Genomic DNA, 19,311 nt, shown 5'->3' with positions numbered 1-19,311 from the left:
CGACAGCCATCGTTCGGCTGTGTTCGGGCGGGAGCCGTCAGACCCTTACAGAACTGAACGTATGTAAAGTTGCTGAGTACTTCAATTCCGCACCGAACGAGACATATAGCGTACGGCCTAGAGAAACACAAATCAGCTGGCTCATTGACCGTATGCTGCGAGAGGCAACAGGAGGGAATAGGTAAGACACCTGATTGATCATTGATGATGTTCATACGGATATTCTGAAGCATCACCACTTTTGAAAAGTATGAACAGCTCACTATAGGCTTCTAGATACACCCCTACTCTGTGTTTTGTGAATGTCACGAGTGCAATGGAATTTGTGTCAGAGATAGTGCCAGTATCGCCAACCTGTAATCGACGGCATTGAACCTCGGCAGACACGATCTCCAGCGGGAGGGGCTCTGCGCACAGTGAAGGTTATGCGCTGGAAAAACGAACTTTCCAAGTATCACACACCTGTCGTTGGCACCACTACGCGCTCCACTAACGAGCAAGCGGGAAGGGCTCTCCAAATCGACGTATGGATTTGATTCCGACTGCTGATGTGAATATCTCCACTACTTTCGGGGAAGATAAAAATTAGCTGCCCTATTCACAATGAGAATCAAAGAAAAACAAGGGTGAGTTGGGCAACAAGTTTAAGGCGTATTGGCTGACGGTGGGTTAACAATGATGGTTAGACTAGTAGCCTTAGGGGGTCACAAGGTCATTATTCAATAGGTGGGAGGGCTATGAATAGAAAGCCAACAGCCAGGGATGTGGCAAGACGGTCAAAGACGGCCAACAGAGCAGATCCCAGCCAGACAGTTGAGCGGGATAACACCAGCCCGCCAGCCACGGAGTCTGCACCAGAAACTCAGGTCACCCGACGCCGAGCTTCCGATGCTCTGGTCACCACCTGGCTGATCATCCCTACTTTACCTCGTGTCCCATATCATGATCAGGCTAGACAAGGTTGGCGATGTACACGATATGGTTGAAGATTAGCTAGAGTGACTTCAGCTATACATTGCTGTAGAACTTGCAGAGAAGCTGATCGATACCATCAAATACTCGCAACTGCGACTTCTAGTGTAATAACTCGGCGTAATAACTATCCTCAGAATGTCACTGAGTCCCATAGAGATACGAGTACGCGCCATTGATGAATGACTGCGTAATGTCACCGGAGCAGTCACGGAACAAGGCGAAGATTGAAGTAACCTAACTAAGGAAAACAGCGAAAGCGTGGACAGCGATACAAAGTCGAATTATTATAATAAAGTACGAGCAAAACTTCAGAGTCCTCCAGAATTTACAAATGCGATCGTCTCAGTATGCTGTGGCGTCAAAAAAGCTGGCTGTTGCGATGGATGTTGCGACGAGGCGATCTAGAAAATCGACCTAGTAGGAATGTGCACAGTGACAGTAGATAATCAGCGTCCTACCGGGACAACCCGAACGGCCTGCTCGCTAAGCGGACTGACTGACCTGGAAGAGAAGGCGGCACCTGACGGCGGACCTTCCTCCATGGTACTCACCGATGAGGGACTGTTAGTGTAAAATGACTGTCATTTCACCAGCATCGCGCGAGACACGACTTCACTCACCCCTGGATGATACCCAGCGAAACTATAGTACTGGTAGTTGCGGAACTCGTGGTGTGATGGTGCGATCTTCCAAATGCCGCTGAAACCTTTTTGAAGAACATACGCAGGCCGCCGCCTATTTTTATAAACCTGACCAAACCTCGTAAGTAGTAGCATCCTGGAAGCAACAACGTTGACAAAGACGCACAGCTTGAAAAGACTCCAGTGACGAACTGGACAACTACCGCAGCGTCGCACCATGCGACGATACACTCGACAGGCGGAAGCGATTCTGTAAAGATATAAAGCGTAAGTTAATTCAGAAAATAGCTATCTTCGCCAAAACCCACGTAACACTGTCTGAACACTCAGCAGATATTGAGTGAACTGAGTATCTTGAAAGCCAGATTGGTACACGTACATGCCAAATATCCCGCAAACTGCATCGGATGTGTGAATGACTTTACAGCTTTTACGGAGCGGATTACGCACGAACGTCACAGTTGCTAGACATCAACACGACTAGTCAGTAACTAATAGGTAACAACAGTCACTGGCACACCAACCTCCTGTGCTCTCGGGAAAAATGCCCAGCATCTAACTTCACGTTTCAATTACCATGCAACCCAATGAGACGCAAAGATGATACACACCACCGCAGTTATAGAGGCCGCCCACGTTGCGAATATCAAGTGCATATCCCAGCGGATTGCCTCCCTGCAGATAGCGCGAAGACCCCTTACATTGTCCTTTTTTAGTCCCAGGAATACACTGAGCATGCTTGCGATGAGCACAAAGGATGACAAAAGAGTCACTGATAGACGCGTTAGTAAAGTACCAGCGAATGACGGGCAACGATACGCACAAAGAACAGTAAATCTAAACAAGCCTAGCCCATCTCTTACAACAAAATGGGCAACAACCATGGCTGTTCATGCAGAGTCAATATCACAACTGAGACAACACTGTATGGCATGCTGAGTAACTACCTTGCAATATGAAGATCCACAACCCTAAAAACAGTATACCCATAGCCAGCCCAATGTAACAATTGTTGGACGACTCGACCCTTCGAAAAAGTAAGACGTAGAAGTGTGACCAAGGTTATGTCACTTACACGCGTATAATCAGGATTGAGTACGAACTGCAAATTGAGAAGGCACTTAGGCTCTACATCCATGTCAAAATACGGAGGGATAGGACACATAAATAGAGCGTACCTCGAAGACGACTCGGACAGTCTACATGAGACACATTAATAAGCCATGTTGATAAAGAGATAAGCATAGCGTACGTGATCCCGCACCATCCCGTCGGCGTTCACAAAAAGGAAGGTCATGACCATTGGAGCAATAGCCAGGTATTGGCAGAACACATAAATGACGAAGAACCCCCACAAACACGCTCGTCGTCTACGCAGCACAGACCAATCAAACCTCAGTGACTGAATGAGTTCCCACCTAGATGAAATTCAAATGTCTCATTCCAGATTTAAGGCGACGTATGCTAAACCTACGAGTTTATGCCGGTCAGGACATGACAAAAAATGGAAGCTAGCTGTCCTGCAGCATAAGTAAATTTAATCAAGGACGACATGGAGCGTGAAAGCCACACGAGGATTTACCTGCGCGATCATAAGGCGTAAGACCCTCGCTAAGAACCTCCGACCAAATGATCATGGCAAGCTAGACTCCGGAAGAGCTGACGGAATATTGGACCCAGATAACACCAGAGGGTAGAGAGAGCGCTCAAGAGTAAAGACCTCTTACTCAAGGATAGTGTACGCTAGGCACCCTAGCCCAGAAACGTAGCCAGCGCCGCTGGGACGCTTTGAGTGAGGGAGACGAATCGTACAACGCGATTTGTTGGCTAGCAGCATAAATACATCCGCGCTACGTGCCCTGCGATGCAGATCTTCCCAGCGCCATGGAGGCTCGGTGTTATCCAAAAACTGTCAAGCGCAAACGCTGAGCGCACGGAGGCGGTTACGCTAAAACCCAGACGACGTCCCTTGATTGGTCAAACAAACCCTGACGACGCGGCTGAGCTCGTCCTGCAGTCTTCGCTGGTAACAAAATCAGTCAGACTTACGAACAGTGACGGAAGTCTGCAACGAAGAGCAGTGCCGTGTAATACAGTCAAGCTCTCGGCTATGGTCTCCACAAGGTCAGGTTGCAGTAGGCTCCAGAACGTCGGGGACAACAGCGTAAATTCTTCGCGCCAACATGCCAGTGGCATGGAGAACCCGATTGATCACGTACACCGCCAGGTCCGGATGCTGGAGACGGATCACGGTAGATCTGCAGGGGCTCTCGCGTCCGTTCTAAAACCGACGGTACTCGGCTGCTAATTTGGAACGCCGATCTGGGGCACTCCGGCGCGGTCACGAACTATGCAATATAAATCAGCCTGGCATCTGCATATAGTTTTGTGGTGACGTCCTACTTACAAACAGCAAGCATTTGTTAATATCAGACGTGTAACCCCAGGATATAAGGAACCGAAAGGCACCGATATGTACAACTGTAGATACAGCTAACTTAGTAGCCCTGTGTGCAAGTGATTATCAAGTTTTGGTAGGGTTGATGTCACTGAGGGCTCCCCGGCGGTAAGATTAACGCCATGATTTGAACCGAGCAAGAATACGGGAGGTACGGACTTGGACTCGCTCATCGCTCATCTCGGGTCTCTCCTATGAGGAGCTCCAAGTGCTAGGCGTGCTACGCAGTGGGCGAAGTCTCTGATCATCAAGCGTGGGGAGGCAGACGATCCAGAATTATAAAAGATCATTGAGTTGCTGAAGCTTACAATCAGTGGCGAACCGAACGCGAGAGGTTCTCGAACTTGCTGCCACCATGTCGAATATGTGAGAGGGTCGGACGGGCATCCACATCCGCGGACCTACACGGAATTGATCACCGGGGCGCTTTTGCTTTTCAATCGGAGATAGCTTGAGGTGAAATGCGGAAGCAGTTGGGTACCAATTCTGTGGTTCAAAAAACGGGATGTCCGAAGGCCCAGTCGCAGCACGACAGACGTGATTGCGTTTCCGGGGACGCCGCAATCAATCATGTATGCTAGCTAGCCCACACCGCTATGTCAGCCTCAGTCTCTGCGGTAATTCAATGGCATTGAACCGCGCACCTATATAAAATCCGACCGCTGACACACCTTACCGAACTATTCGCAATGGAGTTACAGGAGCGTTGACCCACGAAGCTCAGGCTCACCGAAATTCTCAACTCTTCAATCGGACAATAAGCGAGATACGATACTTAGAATCATAAGTGGTTCGTGGAAAATAAACGCACCTCAGTTGTGATATGTAGACAGTGTAGCAATCGCTGGATATGTCAGGTGTTTCAATGTGATGGGATAAACCGATCCAATTTGATGTCATCACCCCCGCAAATTCGTTGAATGGTCCCTTAGACTCGTCATAGACCTTGGTTCTTGATTTCTCGGTAAAATAAAATAAAAAGTCCCCTTGAGACATCCGCTGGTTGATTTGGTCCGACGGCGGAATGCTAAGTTGTGCATTCTTGTCCTGCCACAGCCGGGAATTATATCACATGAGCGAAAGCGCAGTACGTGGCGGAGACTGTAGGCCGTTCAATATTTTTCATTTGCTACTGTTGGAATAATGGCGGGGGTGGTGCAAACCATTTTGATTCCACATTGTTTACTCTAGACAGTAAGATTTGTGAAGACGGATTTGATACCAGACCACGACATCAGCGCAGTCAATCTTGTCTTACGCTGAACCTTCAGCAAAGTGGAATCGTGCAGCGTATCCTCGATACATTTGAGGTACAACGTATGTCCCAACATAGAGAAAACTTTAGATTTATCTTGACAACGTCGTCCATGTGGTGTGAAAAGGTCGTTGAAGCGAATTGTGTATCCAATAAGCAGTAATAGCATATGTGGCGGTGGTGATACTAATACATCTGACTTGATCTTCAATGTACAACTAAGATAAAACCTAGCACGAACTAAACAAGAAAATAACTTGATAGAACTTTTAAAAAAAACTCGAATCAGTCGATATATGAACCCCAGAAGAAGGATAGTCACCAAACAAGAGGTGTGAATGTGGTATCAGCAAATGATGCAGTCAGCTTTTGAGTTCCCCAGCCTTGCATCCAGTCTAGCCTTCAGGGAGCCGTCAGCCGCTATATACGGGCTGCCGCTGATAAACGCTAAATGCATCAACACCCAGACATGACGTGGAAAAGCCAAGACTTACTGAAATTGCAGACTGTCTGCCATGAGGCTATCTTTGAATGACGCGCCTATATAGCTGTGGTGGCCCTCCGGCGAGAGCGGGATTGGGCCTGTCTTTAAGCGAAGCGAGATCGTCGGCTTGCCCTTCTCTTTGCGACCCGATGGGGAATCCTGAGGGGACGACGGCGGGGTATCGCAGGGGCTACCTGCATCCTTGATGATTAGGCGTGAATCGACTGCTGTGGGCGGGCTGTGTTCAAGAAGTGACAACAATACGACCCACGTGCCTGGCGTCGCGATATGCCGCGTACGTATGTTATCCGCGGTTGACACTAAGAACTTAACTGACCACAGGCGCTCTGTGGGACGAGGAAAAGTCAGAATGGTGAGAGGCCGCGACACTGAGAACTGGATACAGCTTACCCCGAGCAATAAACTCTAAATTGATCTGTCTTGAAACACGCATGCGCTTTTGGAACATGGGTATACGAAATTGCGCGATGAATGCGTGATCGTCTGCCTCGACATTTTCCACAGAAATCTCGTCCGGAGGCACCTGTCCACCCAGCAGCATTTCCTCCGTCCCCGTCATGGAAGAGAATCCTGGCGAGCGACGCAGTCGCTGGAATAATTCCTGATCGCAGTCGTGCAAACACGCCAATCGGACTTCGGAAATTGTCGCTTCTGTCAGAGGGACTGCGAGGGAGAGGAGTAGCATGACTAGGTCGGGCTCCGAGGACAAAGAAACGTCGTAAAATGCGCGTTTGCGGTCGTGAGGACGATTAATGATGGCCCAATAGATGGGCGTGCGTCCCTCTATGAACTGCTCTTGCAGGAGGGTCGAAAGGGGCACGCTGTGAGAATGACATGCATCGGCGCAGCTTTCGAGAATTGCATTGGTCGACGAGTCCGGGGCTTCTGACTGCTTTACAAGGTCACGGAGTAAAGCCTGTACTGTCGCCTTCACCTGCTTCGCGGTGCGTGCGCGTTGTCCAAATGGGAACCAACTGCTCGAAGACTGATTTAGCTTAAAGCCACCGCTGAATCCATGTGTCCCTCCCGTTGGAGATGAGAATGCGGCCTCTGAGGAAGGCGAGGATACCGCAGCTTGACCGAACGGAGAATATTTCTCGTCTACCGGGTAAGGCGCGATAGGTGCAGCTCTTGGCGTACTAGTAGCATCGTCGTAAGCGGGAGGCGCTTCCGCAGGAGTAGGGTCGTCAGGTATGGAGAATCGTTTTTCGACGATCATCGTCTGGAGGTCCTCGTCTGAAGAGCGAGAGTGCACTGGCCAGCAGGGAGAGCCTCCAGGTCAAATATGATGGAGTCTCGTACGTATCCGCACGGCTGCCAGTCACTAGTCACTGCTTCCCGCAGCTGCGCGTGGTCCCGAGTCAAGATCTTGCTGCGGTCTATCACTCAGGCCTGCGCTATTTGTATCTGGTGAACTTAGCAGTCGTGCGTCAAAATACTCGATACAGATGCAATATATCAAGAAAGCACCTTCCAAATCATCGCCAGAGAGACTGACTCCTTTCTTCGTTTCCTTCGCTCGCTCAGTGCTGTTTCTCAATTAATTAATTTCTTATCGGTTTATACTAACGTAATAATATCATTAATTTACCAAGGCTACGGTCAATTAGCGAGCGTTACTAGGCAGCTGTCTGTCTTTACCGCCGCAGGCCTATTTGCAGTGATGTGTTGGAACCCTCGCCGGTAGTACCAATCATTCAACGTTCAACGGTCGGACGGGATATCCGAGCTCAATGACGAACTCCATAATACTTATACGACACTATGTAGCCATATCTAACGCGGCAGTACCTCGGACTCTGACTGAAGACGGCACCATTTTGTCCTGGAGTACAGTCAGCTGGTTATTAATTCGCCCTTGAAATTTACCGAAGCGTTGGATCTCATATGTGAGTCGGAGGATCATTTGTTGTCTTTCGTTCAGTCAAGCTCCTCCTCTCTACCTTGTTATGGCTTACCGTATCCTTGTCGGGTCGTACACTAACGAGATTTATACAATCTCCTTTGATTCTAATGCTTCAACTTTGTCACTTGTTAGCTCTGTCGCCGTGGGCCACCATCCCTCATGGATCGCGCCCCATCCTACAGACAGTTCTATCATATTTGCAGGGCTTGAACAATCCGAAGGAGCAGTTGTCACGGTGAAGTACGATCGGGGAGGTAAAGGAACGCTCATTGGGACTGTTCCCAGTAGTGGCGCCGATCCTTGCACGCTGCTAGCAGTCGGAACTGATCTACTCGTCGGAAATGTGAGCCTTCATTCATTTCAGCGTCTACGTAGAGAATTGACTAGTCCCCTGCAGTACTCATCTGGAACCTTCACAACTATACCTCTATCACCCGAGTCACCCTATCTGCGTGTGTCACAAAGTACCTCAATCCCCTTTAGCGGAACAGGGCCGAACAAGGAGCGCCAGGAGTCTTCCCATTTGCACCAGATTTTCCTCCATCCAAATCGCGTGGAATTGTTAATTCCTGACCTTGGGGCCGATCTTACACGGAGATTCACAAGAGACTCGGATGGAAAATGGATTCCAAACGGACACGTTTCTTATAAGGCAGGCAGTGGCCCGAGGCATGTGGTAGTTCACGGTATGCTATGGATGATCTTCCGTTGTTTCCGCGTAATTGATCATGCACCTTAGACGGCATTCTCTACACTGTGCTAGAACTGATAAATGAAGTCGCGGTGCATACACTTCCCCCCGCACCTGAAGAACCCACGCTCCTTGCATGTGTGCCGACAATGTCTACTGTGCCGCCTTCGGTCGATCCATATATGCTTGCAGCAGAGATTCTACTCCCTAGACCCAATCTTTCGTTTCCGTCACCGTATCTGTACGTGTCCAACAGGAATGACCCCTCGCCTGAGGGCGACACCATCGCAATATTCTCGCTTGCGGATCCTCAACAGCCAGAGCTCGTTGCCGAAGTGCGTTCCGGGCTCAAACACTTGAGGGGTATGTGGTTCGGTGGACCAGATGATCGATGGCTGGTTGCGGGTGGTGTGCACGGGCCTGGCGTAAAGGTATTTGAGCGTGTAGATGGTGGGAAGGGATTGAGAGAACTCGCAGCGTTGGAGCTGGAGGCACCGACGGGTTTTTTGTGGATTTAGAACGTCAAACGAAGAAACAAAGGTGAATCTACTTGTATATGTATCTGGCTGAACGCATTCGAATGGATACAATACACATTCTGGATATCTGTCCTATTCCGACCGGGAATGTCGGAGCGAACTCGGCCGACACGATGCATGATTACGAATAGTCATATCAAAATGTGTTCAAATTTGTACTTAGATGCTTATAATTTGAGTTCAACTTGAGTCGAGCCATGACTCGAAGGTTCGTGAACTTTGCCTCCCGTAACCCCTGTCGAGCTGGATCGCTAGCGAGAGTTGCAAAGTTTCGACGATATCCACTAGCAGGACTGCAGCAGTAGGTCACACCGTCTCCGAGTCTTTGCATTAATGATTGATGAGGTAAATGTAATCATTCGAGCCGCGCTAACCTTTCCTCGTCAGTGGACTCTCGACCGTTACGCCGGGGACATCGGATGACCTTCCTCTTTCCGGTGTGCGCGTTCTCGAGCTAGGTCAAGTTATTGCAGGTCCATTTTGTGGCCAATTGCTAGGGTTCGTGGCTCGTTGTCATCCATGTCATACTTTATTCAGTACTCCGTAAGACAGTCATTACGGCGCCGAGGTGATCAAAATTGAACCGCCCCATATCGGTGATCCCCTTCGAGTTTGGCGAGAGCTCGACGTCGATGGAGTAAGTCCATGGTGGAGGAGTATCGGGCGCAACAAGAAGAGTGTGACAATTGATTTGCGCAAGGAGGAAGGAAGAAAGTGAGTGGTGACGAGTAGTTATTCAAGTTGCGCTATCTTTCATTAACCTGTTAACTCATCGTACAGGCTAGTCAAGCAGCTGGCGATCAAAAGCGACGTTCTTCTAGAGAACTTCAAGCCTGGGAGTAGGTACATTGGTCGCTCATAATATATCAACAGTGGTATTGATAAGCTACAGCTCTGGAGAAGTGGAATCTTGGCCCTGCAGACTTGCATCCGCACAATCCTTCGCTCATTTTCACTCGAGTAAGTGGATATGGACAAACAGGGCCATGGGCATCCCGTCCGGGTTATGCATCTGTATGCGAAGCAGAGTCAGGTTTCCGGTATATCAATGGCCACCCTGATCCAGAGACAGGTATGCTCTCTGGCCCGCCTGTTCGCCCGAACATTAGTCTAGGAGATTCAGTTGCTGGATTGCACGCAGCATTTGGTACAGTATGTAGTGAGATGCTCAAGAGTTGAATGGTATACTAAGTCATCGCATATATGTAGGTCCTTGCGCTTTTGTCCAAGCGTCGAAAAGAAGCGAAAGGCCAGCCTGCGGGCCAGACAGTGGATGTGAGCATTTTCGAGAGGTGCGCTCAATACTATTCTATACCGGGAGTATTCGATATCCACACTACACAGCATGATAAATTTAATGGAGGGAATAATCCCCGAATACGACCGCAAGGACAAGGTGAGAACGCTTCCTGATGATTACCACTTGGAGTGTTTGGAGCCGACATTTCCCATGCATCCACCCAGGTTCGCGGACCGTCAGGCTCCTCAGTCACAGGAATCGTGCCAACGAACGCTTATCCATGCAGACCCTCGCCAGCAGCGCCATTGGCCCCTTCATTCATCGTGATTGGCGCGAATGCGGACACCATGTACGTTCGGATGATGAATGCCATTGGACGACCAGACCTCACCGGACCACTATATGCGCAAAATCAGCATCGTGTTACGCGTCAGGAAGAGATCGAATCAGCCATTTCGACGTGGACCCAAACGAAGACCGCCGAGGAGGTGGAGAAGATCCTGCAGGCCGTGGGCGTGCCCACGGGTCGTGTCTCTAGCGTGAAGGAACTCTTCGAGAATCCGCAGGTCAAGGCGAGAGGAGTTCTGGAGGACGTGTGGGTTGATAAAGAGGATGGGGGATGGAGCGTCAAAATGCCGAGGGTTGTTCCAGTGCTAGAGGGTTCAGAAAGCACAACGCGCTGGGCTGGACCAGATTTGGGGCAACACAACCGAGAGGTATTAGTCGAACAATTGGGCATGTCGGACGAAGAACTAGAAAGACTCAAGCACAAGGGCATTGTCGGAAATTAAAACTATTTAAAGCGCTTTAGGTGTCGTCAGTATGTTCTCGAGTGAGTGTGCAGCAGGACACTGCAAATACCGATACGGAATATTCAACAGTCTACCTTGTCGATGATTGCCTAGTTCTCGTCGCATGGAAGAATATTCAATGTAATATGGATAAATACATAACTCAGGTATCTACTGACGCTATGCCATCTCCTCCGCAGCGGCAGCGTATGTCATCGAAGCGCTCAGAGAACGCTCATAGCGTCGTCGAGCTTCGTGTAAAACTATAGACGTTGCAGCAATCAACACTAATCTGGAGATATCTAGTATGCCGAGTGCTTCAGTTTGGAAGATGCTCTGCATGAAGGGTACATAGATGAGCGTCAACTGGACCAGAAACGATATCGATACAGTCGTAACCAGCATCCGGTTTTGGAGAATACCACAACCCAAGCCGCGATTTTGTACGGCAGAGACGAGATCCAAGAAAACGAAACATGTGAATGTCTGAGCCATGAGCAAATGGTGAGTTTGTTAAGTCGTAAAAGAAATTCTCTCCACTGACCATGGTTTGTTCCCGTCTTGACATGTTATCGTCAGAAAGGGCATACAGGTAGATATACATCGTTCCAAGGACTATCACGGTCGCGGAAAACAAGATTCGTATGGTCAGCTGCTTAGTGATAATCGGTTCGTTTTTCTTTCGTGGTGGTCTACGCATGACTTGAGGATCTACGGGGTCAACACCTAGCGACTGGCTAGGTGGTCCTATACCACAGGTGTTAGCAGGGAAAACATAGAAAATGAGAATGTCTGTACCATCCATTAAAATGTTGATGAAAAGTATTTGCATGGCATTCAAAGGATTGCTTAGTCCAAACATCGTGCTCACTGTGATTAGCGATAACGCGGCGACCGCAGTGCTCAACTGGAATGAGAGGAAATTTTGAATGTTATGGAATATAGATTTGCCTGGAACGCAGATGACGATTAACATGAATAAGACACTAGAGTGAAAATGATAACTGAAAATAGACAAACCTTCCTCTACCGCAGGAATAATTGTGCTGAAGTTGTCATCTACGAGAATGACGTCCGCGGCCTCTTTGGCTACGTCCGTACCACTCTTACCCATAGATACACCTATATCCGCCATCTTCAGCGCAGGAGCGTCATTTACTGCAAATGATTGAACTCATGCTTCACCATCGAAGTTAGGTGGTACATACCTCCATCACCCGTCATAGCGACGACCGCACCGCGCGCCTGGAACGCCTCTACAATTGCCATCTTGTGCTTCGGCGTCGTTCGCGCAAACACACTCACACCACCGACACGCTCCATGAGTTGAGTCTTGTTCATGCGGTCAATTTCTCGACCAGTAAGACATCCGCTGTTCCTCGAGCCCACGCGGAGTCCGAGAGACCGCGCGATCGACAGCGCGGTTTCCTCTGCGTCACCCGTGATCATGACTACTTGAACGCCTCCGTTCTGCAGGAGATTGATTGCATCAGCTACCCCTTTTCTCGGCGGATCTAGCATTGCCTGGAATCCGACAAAGACTAGATTGTTCTTCGGCGAATTTGAGGGAAGCGCAGTAGATGCGCGGGCAGCCGACGGGGCCTCCGCGGATCCGTAGCCATATGCGACAGCGATGACACGGAGGCCTCGAGATGCCGTTGCCTGAGCTTTCATCAAGATGATGCTCCGTGTGTTAACATCGAGCGAAGGAGTAGAATCGTCCGAGACGTAATAGAATTTGCACCGTTCGAGGATGGCTTCAATCGATCCCTTGACGTAGTACATCTCACGGATGATGTCCTTGCTGGCAGATCCATTTACAATGGATGCAGATGAGTTATGAACCCCGCTTATCGCCATGTATTTGCGCTCTGAGTTGAAGGGTAGCTCCGAACGTCGAGTGAAATCCTGTGCACATCTAAATCAGAAAATGCTAGGCGCATGAAGTATAACACAGACCAGGCGGGGATCTCCCTGCTCAAATGCGGACATCACGTTGAGCAGTGCCACATCAGTCGATTGGCCAACGAACGTGCCATCTTCCTTGACAGTAGCGTTGTTACAAAGAGCACCTATCTCGAGCGTCTTGTTCACAGCAGCTCTGTGGGAAAGGGGGGTTTGAGCAAGCGTGTCGCTCGGCACATGAACAAGTTCATCGGTGACGTAGATCTCCAGTACAGTTTGCTCATTCTTGGTAAGCGTCCCTGAATCCAACAAGCATAAAATCAATAAATAGTCAATAAGAACAGCAAAGTAAATACCTGTCTTGTCTGAGCAAATGACAGACACACAGCCAAGGCCCTCCACCGAGTGCAGCTTCTTGACAATCGCCTTGCGCTTCGACATGCGAAGTACACCTAGCGCAAGTGTCACGGTGGTGACAATGGGAAGACCCTCTGGAATCGCCGCAACCGCGAGGGATACTGTTCTTCGACAAAGTTAGCGATCAGCACCCTGCCGCCGCACAGAGGCGGCTGTGCACGCACCTCCGATGGTAAACATGTCCAGCCATGATCGCTGCTGCATTACACCGATAATGCAAATCACACCGATAACGCCGAATGAGATCAAAGACAACTTTTTGGCTAGCTCGTCCATGCTCAGCTGCAGAGGAGTACGCTTTTCTTCCACCTCTTGCATCATGGAGAAAATGACACCGAATTCGGTCTGGGTGCCGGTGGCGATGACTATGCCCGAGCCTCTGCCTTCGGAACCTTAGACCGACGTCTTCCCCACCAATAAAACCAGATGCTCACCATTCCGGACGAGCGTGCCCATATATGCAATGCACGATCGCTCCGCCAATGCGACAGGTTCAGGCTCTCCGTGCATGGCATATCCATTTGCATGGCCGTTCACAAACGCACTGCCGGGCGGGCCGAGTACCGGCTTGCACGGCTCAATGTCCTTCCGACGTGCCGTCGTCTCGCCTGTCAAGCTGCTCTCGTCGATTTCCAGGTCGAGGGCAGCTACTAGCCGGATGTCGGCTGGAATCCGGTCCCCTGTCGTAAACGTTACGATATCCCCAGGTACGAGCTCGTTTGCGAGCACATGTAACGGCTGACCGTCTCTGCGACGTGATGAGCGTTGGGAAGAGCGCGTACGCGGTATCGTGCCAAGACGCGCCTGTGGGACTTGAACGCGTCTGGGCACGATGTCACGCTTATGAAGAATTCGTACCGGATGAGATGACAATGGTGAGGCACCAGCTTGTTCAGCGCTTCAAGACTCTGCTCGGACCGCCGCTCCTGCACAAACCCGACTGCACGGCGTGAAGCGTGTCATCCGGCAGGAACAGTACATGCCAGTAAATGGACGCACCAGTGAGAACGATGAGCACGGCTACGGTGATGCTGACAGCGTCGTCCACGTTGCCCATCACCGCGCTGACGGTCGCACTCCCGCAAAGCAATAGAATGAGCGGGTTCTCATAGATCGTCTTCGCGAACTTTACGAGTAATGGCTCCGGAACGTCCACCGAAAACTCGTTGTACCCATGAGTCTGGAGCAGCCCTGAAATACTTGCCGATGGCAAGCCGGTGGTAGGAGAAACGCCAAAGTGGGCGAGCGTGTCCTATGGATGGTCTATATAGGCGCAATGATATGAAGGCCAGCGCTGATGCTCACCTCAATGGTATGGTGGGCGAACACGGCAGATGGGGTATCCTTGCGGTCTTCCTTCGGTTGGGTTGTCGGGAGCCGATCATAACTGCTGACTTTTTGCCCAAAAAACGACTTGACCGCGCCTACAGTTCGCTGCCATAGACCTGTTGCCCCCTCAGACTCTGCAACAGCACGTAACTCCTCCAATTTCGGAAGAACGGCCGAATTTCCGGGCAGCGGGAGCCCTAATGTTCCTTCGCGGTGAGGGTGACGCACCAGAGTTGTGCTGTACGCAAAATGCGATGAGGCTCCAGGAGTGGTTGGCTTGGGGACCTCGTCATGATCACCAGAAAAGGGAGAAAAGTACGAAGATGCCGGAGGAGAGGAGGGGCGAGTTACGGGTGCTCGGGCGCTGACTGCATGTCGCGAGAGAGCCGATGCGCTGGTCGTGGCGGTGGGCACGTAAAAAATCTCCTGTGACTGTGAGCGTTTCATACCGGAGGCCTCTCGCTCGAATTAATGATGTGGAAATGTTGTGACTGTCGTAGAAAGCACAGGGGAATACAGCAGTTACGCGAATGTATGGTGGTCGAGGTCTAGGAGCTGCACCGCCTTATGAGCGTTCTAGAGTATGAAATAAAGAACTTCGAGCTGTAAGTCGCGCATATGCGGACGTGATAGTCCAGCTAACGACAGTGGGCGTCGGGAAAGAGGTGAAACTGGTTGGAAACTCAGACTGAAGAGGGGAGAGCATCGCATTTTCCCAAAGTCGCAGTTCGAGCGCTCGCGTGCGCCAAGACGGTCGGAATCGGTAATTAGGGTTAAGGTATACTGCACAGTATACTAATCATAAAAAGCTGTGTTTGTAATGGATTTGGAAAAGATGCATTATTTGTATGTCGAATGTAATTTCCGAGTTTAATTTAGCAGCTCCAAATAGCGCGACGCTGAAGATAACGTCCCAGATTTCAAAGGTGCATTACACCAAGATACTGATATTGCATACTCGCCCACTATGTAATCTTAGTTCCTTCTAAACTTGAATGCGCCTCTGTTCCTTACCACAACGGTGTCAGCGAACACGCTCCCTCCCCGTTTCATCGCTTCCCTTGATATCATCGCTCTCGCATATGCTTAGGACACGACACATGTCGTTCGCGTGTAATTTGCTAATTTGAAGCCGGACACAGTAAGCATGTGCCCACTCAATTTCTTGACTTCTTCCTCTCTCACATCCTATCGAGTTCGTAGCTATCCGAACGAGCACAAGGCATACACCGAAGAATTTCTGGCGCCGTATACCGCTTCCGTGACGGGCCAGCGGGGCCAATTCCATACGGAGATGACTTCTTCTGGGCAAGAGTCTCCTTTCGAGAATGTATCCTTCAGTGAGCCTCATTCCTGCCGCGTGGACTTAGCCAGTCCACCTTCAAGTTCCCGGCTCTCCACGAGCACAACGGAAACAAGTGAAAGTGCGTCTTGGTCTACACCACCTTCCTCTCCCAACCCGTCCTCTCCTCCTAGACCACCCCGTTCTCCTCTGCGTCCGACAGTACCTGCACCTGCACGTCGCGCATCCGCTTCGTTGCTCAAGCTCGAGAAGTCCGACCTCACGCCGACCGCTGAGACTATGCCTTTGTCGCACTCTCGCAGTTTTGGCTCCTTTTCCGGTCTCCTTAACCCGCAGCCCCCGAGCATCAAGTCTGGCCGCTCTGGTCGTCCTCAGACACCAGACAAGCCCCTCCCCATAACCCCGGATCCATCAACTGCTCCTTCTGGTTCAGACGATGATCGTGATCAGGAAGAGTCTGCGTCTCAGTCTGCATCTGTCACCACATCTGTTTCGGAACCGTCTTCGCTCTTGCAACAGCCGTCGGTTGTCTCGAAGCGCACCCACGCACTGCAAGAGCTTCTGTCTACGGAGCGGACGTATGCATCAGATTTGGCACTCATCCGGGATATTCATATCCCACTGGCGTTAGGTGAGCGAGGAGTCGGCCTCATCGGAATGCTGACGTTCATGCCCTGTGCATAGGCCAACCAGCCCCATTTCAGACGGCGCCTGCAACCCCTCCGCCCTCAGAGCCGTCCTCGCGAACACAGTCCACCTCATCGGACACCGCAAGCACATCCTCTTCTATCTCGACCACCAGCCCTCCCATGACGAGAGAAGATACCCGGATCATATTCAACAACGTTGCGGACCTGGCCTCCTTCTCAGATACCTTCACAGAGCAAATCGAAGAAGCGCTGGGATCCGTGTTAGAGGGTGGGTCAGGCGAGGATCGAGTCGGAGCGTTGTTTCTCGAAACGGTTAGTGGCACGCACCACTTTCCTTTGTATGCGCGACTAACCCTACGCTGCAGATTCCCACTCTTGAACCATTGTACCTTTCATACATCACGAAGCACCCAACTGCGCTGGAGCATCTGAACCACCTCCCGCAGACGCCGGCATTGACCGCCTACCTGGCGCAGTCGCGGGCGCTTGCGTCCAGCCTGACGCATGCATGGGACCTCCCGTCGCTGCTGATCAAACCTGTGCAGCGGTTGCTCAAGTACCCACTGCTGCTAGCGGCGATCATCGATGAGACGCCAGATGGCCACTTGGACAAGCCGAATTTGAAGCTTGCGCGGGAAAAAATGGAGGAAGTCGCCCGGGGTGTGAATGAAGGACGGCGTCGGCGGGAAGTCGTGAAGGAAGTGCTGAGTGGCCCGCCGTCGAGCCTGCCGAGCAAGAGGCATAGCGACCCCAAGCCGAAGCCCAAGAAAAAGGGTCTGAATATCGGTGTTTCTGCCTCCGTGAGCCTGGGTCGGATGAAGGGTTTCAGCTCGAAGCCTTTCAAGGCCAAGGAAGGCGTGGAGGCGGACCAAGAAGCCGAAGAAGTTCTGCGACTGGGCGAGGAGGTGAAGCGCTGCGAAGCGCTTGCTCGCGCGTTGGCAAAGGAGGCCATTAACTGGTCTCAGGCTATGCAGGATTTCCTCCAAAGTCTGAAAGCATGGTCAATGAGCTTCGGACAGGTCATAGGCGTCACGACGTCAGGCGACTCGGAGGCATTCGACGCGTATATGCAGGTCGTCAGAGATGATTTGCCAGAGTTCTGCCGAGAGCTCGAGGCCAGCATCAAAAACAAGCTATTGACTGAGCTGACGAAATTGGTGGATTCGACACTGGCACCTCTCCGCTTGCTCGAGGCTATGCAGACATTGGAGCCGCTACATCTTGGCTTGCTCAATCTCAACATTGCCAAATCACGCCCCCCGCCTCAGCTTCTCGAGGCGTCCCAGTCTTACGTTGCGCTTCGCGGCCAGCTTGCAGCGGAACTCCCACAGTACATCGCGCTGATGAAGAAGGGGATCACGCTTTGTGTTTTGAGGTTCTCGACGTTCCAAGCCGATTTCTTTGGGCGCGTGAGGGACCGATGGCTCGTTCTCTGGAATGCCCTCAAGGTCGGCGACGAGATGAATGCCGGCGCGCCTGAGACGGTCAGAGTGTGGTGGAGCCGATTCGAAGAGACAGATGCCCGTCTTCTTGGTATGAACATCATCCGGAGAAGGAGCGAATCCCCGAAGCTGGTGCGCCAGAAGTCGAAGGCGACCATCAACATTTTCGACGACGACTTCAGCGAGACGAGCTCAACGGTTGTGGTCTCGTCTATCGCAAGCTCGTGGGACCCGCTGAGTTCGCCCTCCACGCTGTCGCTTCAAACCCCGGTCAGCACAAAGGCGCGCAGCGTGCGGTCGATGGAGATCGGGAATCGGCGGGGGGTCGAGCGGAAGCTTTCGGACGAGAGCCTTCGATCAAAGAAATCGGCCAGATCAGCGAAATCGACCAAGTCCTTGGGTCATGTCGGGAGCTACTGCGTGAACGGCTTTGACTCGGACGAGATCGCCTATGCGTATGGCACATTGGCGACGCTCACGCCCTCCGCCCAGAAGCCCAGATATACGCGGACGAAGAGCATGCCGATACCCGCCCCCCTGCCTCTGAAAAAGTCCCAGTCGCACGGCCGCATGCTCGACGACGTCGAGATCACACGGATGCAGGTCCCCACCGATGCCGAGATTGAAAGTCTGTCCGAGATACACCCCTCTCCTCCGTTCGCCAATCCTGACCGCGGCCGCCCCTCGCGGAAGCCGTCTTTCAAACGGCGGCTGACAGAGAGCTTCCGCCCGGGCTCCGCATCGTCCACGTCGCGTCGGTCTCCCGCGCCGCTAGGGCCGTCACCGTCGCCGTCACCGAACAAGGCGATGTTCGCGCCGCACCACCACCAACACCACCATCACCACCACCAACACCGCGACCAGCCTCACACCAACTCGTCCAATAGATACTCCAGCCGGCGGCCAAGCTCAGCGCGGTCGCGGATACCCGCGCTGTACGAGTGCGAGGTGGTGCACATGTGCGAGCCCCCGCCGGGCGTGTCCTATCGCAACCTGCCGTTCTTCACGCTGTGCGTCGGCGACTACTACAGCGTGCTGCAGGAAGCGGGCCACCCGTCGACGCACAAGGACCTCCCGCTGTACGTTGACGATGGTGAGGACTGTCTGCTGCTCGTCAGAAACAAGGTGGACGATATCGGGTGGGCGCTCGCGAGCTTCCTCGTTCCGACGGACTAGTGGTTAGACGGCCGCCTGCAGACGCTGTACATTGTGGGATTTTTTCATTCTCCATTTTTCTGTTTCTTTTCACGTGGAAGTGCGTTGC

At 51.5% G+C, this 19,311-nt stretch overlaps 6 protein-coding genes across 6 annotated transcripts; 3 read left to right on the top strand and 3 right to left on the bottom strand.

Annotated features, from left to right (window-relative positions):
- Positions 1–1,421: 1,421 nt before the first annotated feature.
- Positions 1,422–3,253, bottom strand: FIBRA_03068 (uncharacterized protein; the record flags this gene model as incomplete). The annotated part of the gene is made up of 15 exons (XM_012324913.1): positions 1,422–1,536; positions 1,596–1,710; positions 1,783–1,866; positions 1,925–1,930; positions 1,996–2,014; positions 2,067–2,080; positions 2,141–2,171; positions 2,228–2,388; positions 2,440–2,502; positions 2,564–2,643; positions 2,692–2,744; positions 2,795–2,815; positions 2,869–3,034; positions 3,091–3,136; positions 3,199–3,253. 15 exons carry the CDS (start codon positions 3,251–3,253, stop codon positions 1,422–1,424), a joined length of 1,029 nt encoding a protein of 342 aa, XP_012180303.1.
- A 2,422-nt stretch (positions 3,254–5,675) lies between these two features.
- Positions 5,676–7,053, bottom strand: FIBRA_03067 (uncharacterized protein; the record flags this gene model as incomplete). The annotated part of the gene is made up of 3 exons (XM_012324912.1): positions 5,676–5,766; positions 5,824–6,160; positions 6,225–7,053. 3 exons carry the CDS (start codon positions 7,051–7,053, stop codon positions 5,676–5,678), a joined length of 1,257 nt encoding a protein of 418 aa, XP_012180302.1.
- Positions 7,054–7,783: 730 nt separating this feature from the next.
- FIBRA_03066 (uncharacterized protein) lies at positions 7,784–8,949 on the top strand (the record flags this gene model as incomplete). The annotated part of the gene is made up of 3 exons (XM_012324911.1): positions 7,784–8,083; positions 8,138–8,426; positions 8,480–8,949. The coding sequence occupies 3 exons, from the start codon at positions 7,784–7,786 to the stop codon at positions 8,947–8,949; spliced, it is 1,059 nt and encodes a 352-aa protein (XP_012180301.1).
- A 361-nt stretch (positions 8,950–9,310) lies between these two features.
- On the top strand, positions 9,311–11,001 carry FIBRA_03065 (uncharacterized protein; the record flags this gene model as incomplete). Its single annotated transcript, XM_012324910.1, has 8 exons — positions 9,311–9,315; positions 9,358–9,468; positions 9,523–9,684; positions 9,751–9,809; positions 9,863–10,122; positions 10,180–10,262; positions 10,315–10,434; positions 10,497–11,001. 8 exons carry the CDS (start codon positions 9,311–9,313, stop codon positions 10,999–11,001), a joined length of 1,305 nt encoding a protein of 434 aa, XP_012180300.1.
- A 180-nt stretch (positions 11,002–11,181) lies between these two features.
- FIBRA_03064 (uncharacterized protein) lies at positions 11,182–15,099 on the bottom strand (the record flags this gene model as incomplete). Its single annotated transcript, XM_012324909.1, has 12 exons — positions 11,182–11,487; positions 11,546–11,748; positions 11,800–11,952; positions 12,022–12,159; positions 12,210–12,909; positions 12,961–13,205; positions 13,263–13,424; positions 13,488–13,706; positions 13,758–14,071; positions 14,182–14,263; positions 14,323–14,575; positions 14,629–15,099. The coding sequence occupies 12 exons, from the start codon at positions 15,097–15,099 to the stop codon at positions 11,182–11,184; spliced, it is 3,246 nt and encodes a 1,081-aa protein (XP_012180299.1).
- Positions 15,100–15,799: 700 nt separating this feature from the next.
- FIBRA_03063 (uncharacterized protein) lies at positions 15,800–19,223 on the top strand (the record flags this gene model as incomplete). The annotated part of the gene is made up of 3 exons (XM_012324908.1): positions 15,800–16,586; positions 16,640–16,917; positions 16,971–19,223. The coding sequence occupies 3 exons, from the start codon at positions 15,800–15,802 to the stop codon at positions 19,221–19,223; spliced, it is 3,318 nt and encodes a 1,105-aa protein (XP_012180298.1).
- Between the last annotated feature and the right edge of the window lie 88 nt (positions 19,224–19,311).

Source organism: Fibroporia radiculosa (genome assembly GCF_000313525.1).
Source record: "Fibroporia radiculosa TFFH 294 genomic supercontigs, scaffold1592, whole genome shotgun sequence".
Classification (NCBI taxonomy): Eukaryota; Fungi; Basidiomycota; class Agaricomycetes; order Polyporales; family Fibroporiaceae; genus Fibroporia; species Fibroporia radiculosa.
The sequence above is the reverse complement of the archived record's forward strand: the minus strand, read 5'-3'. Positions and strand labels throughout refer to the sequence as shown.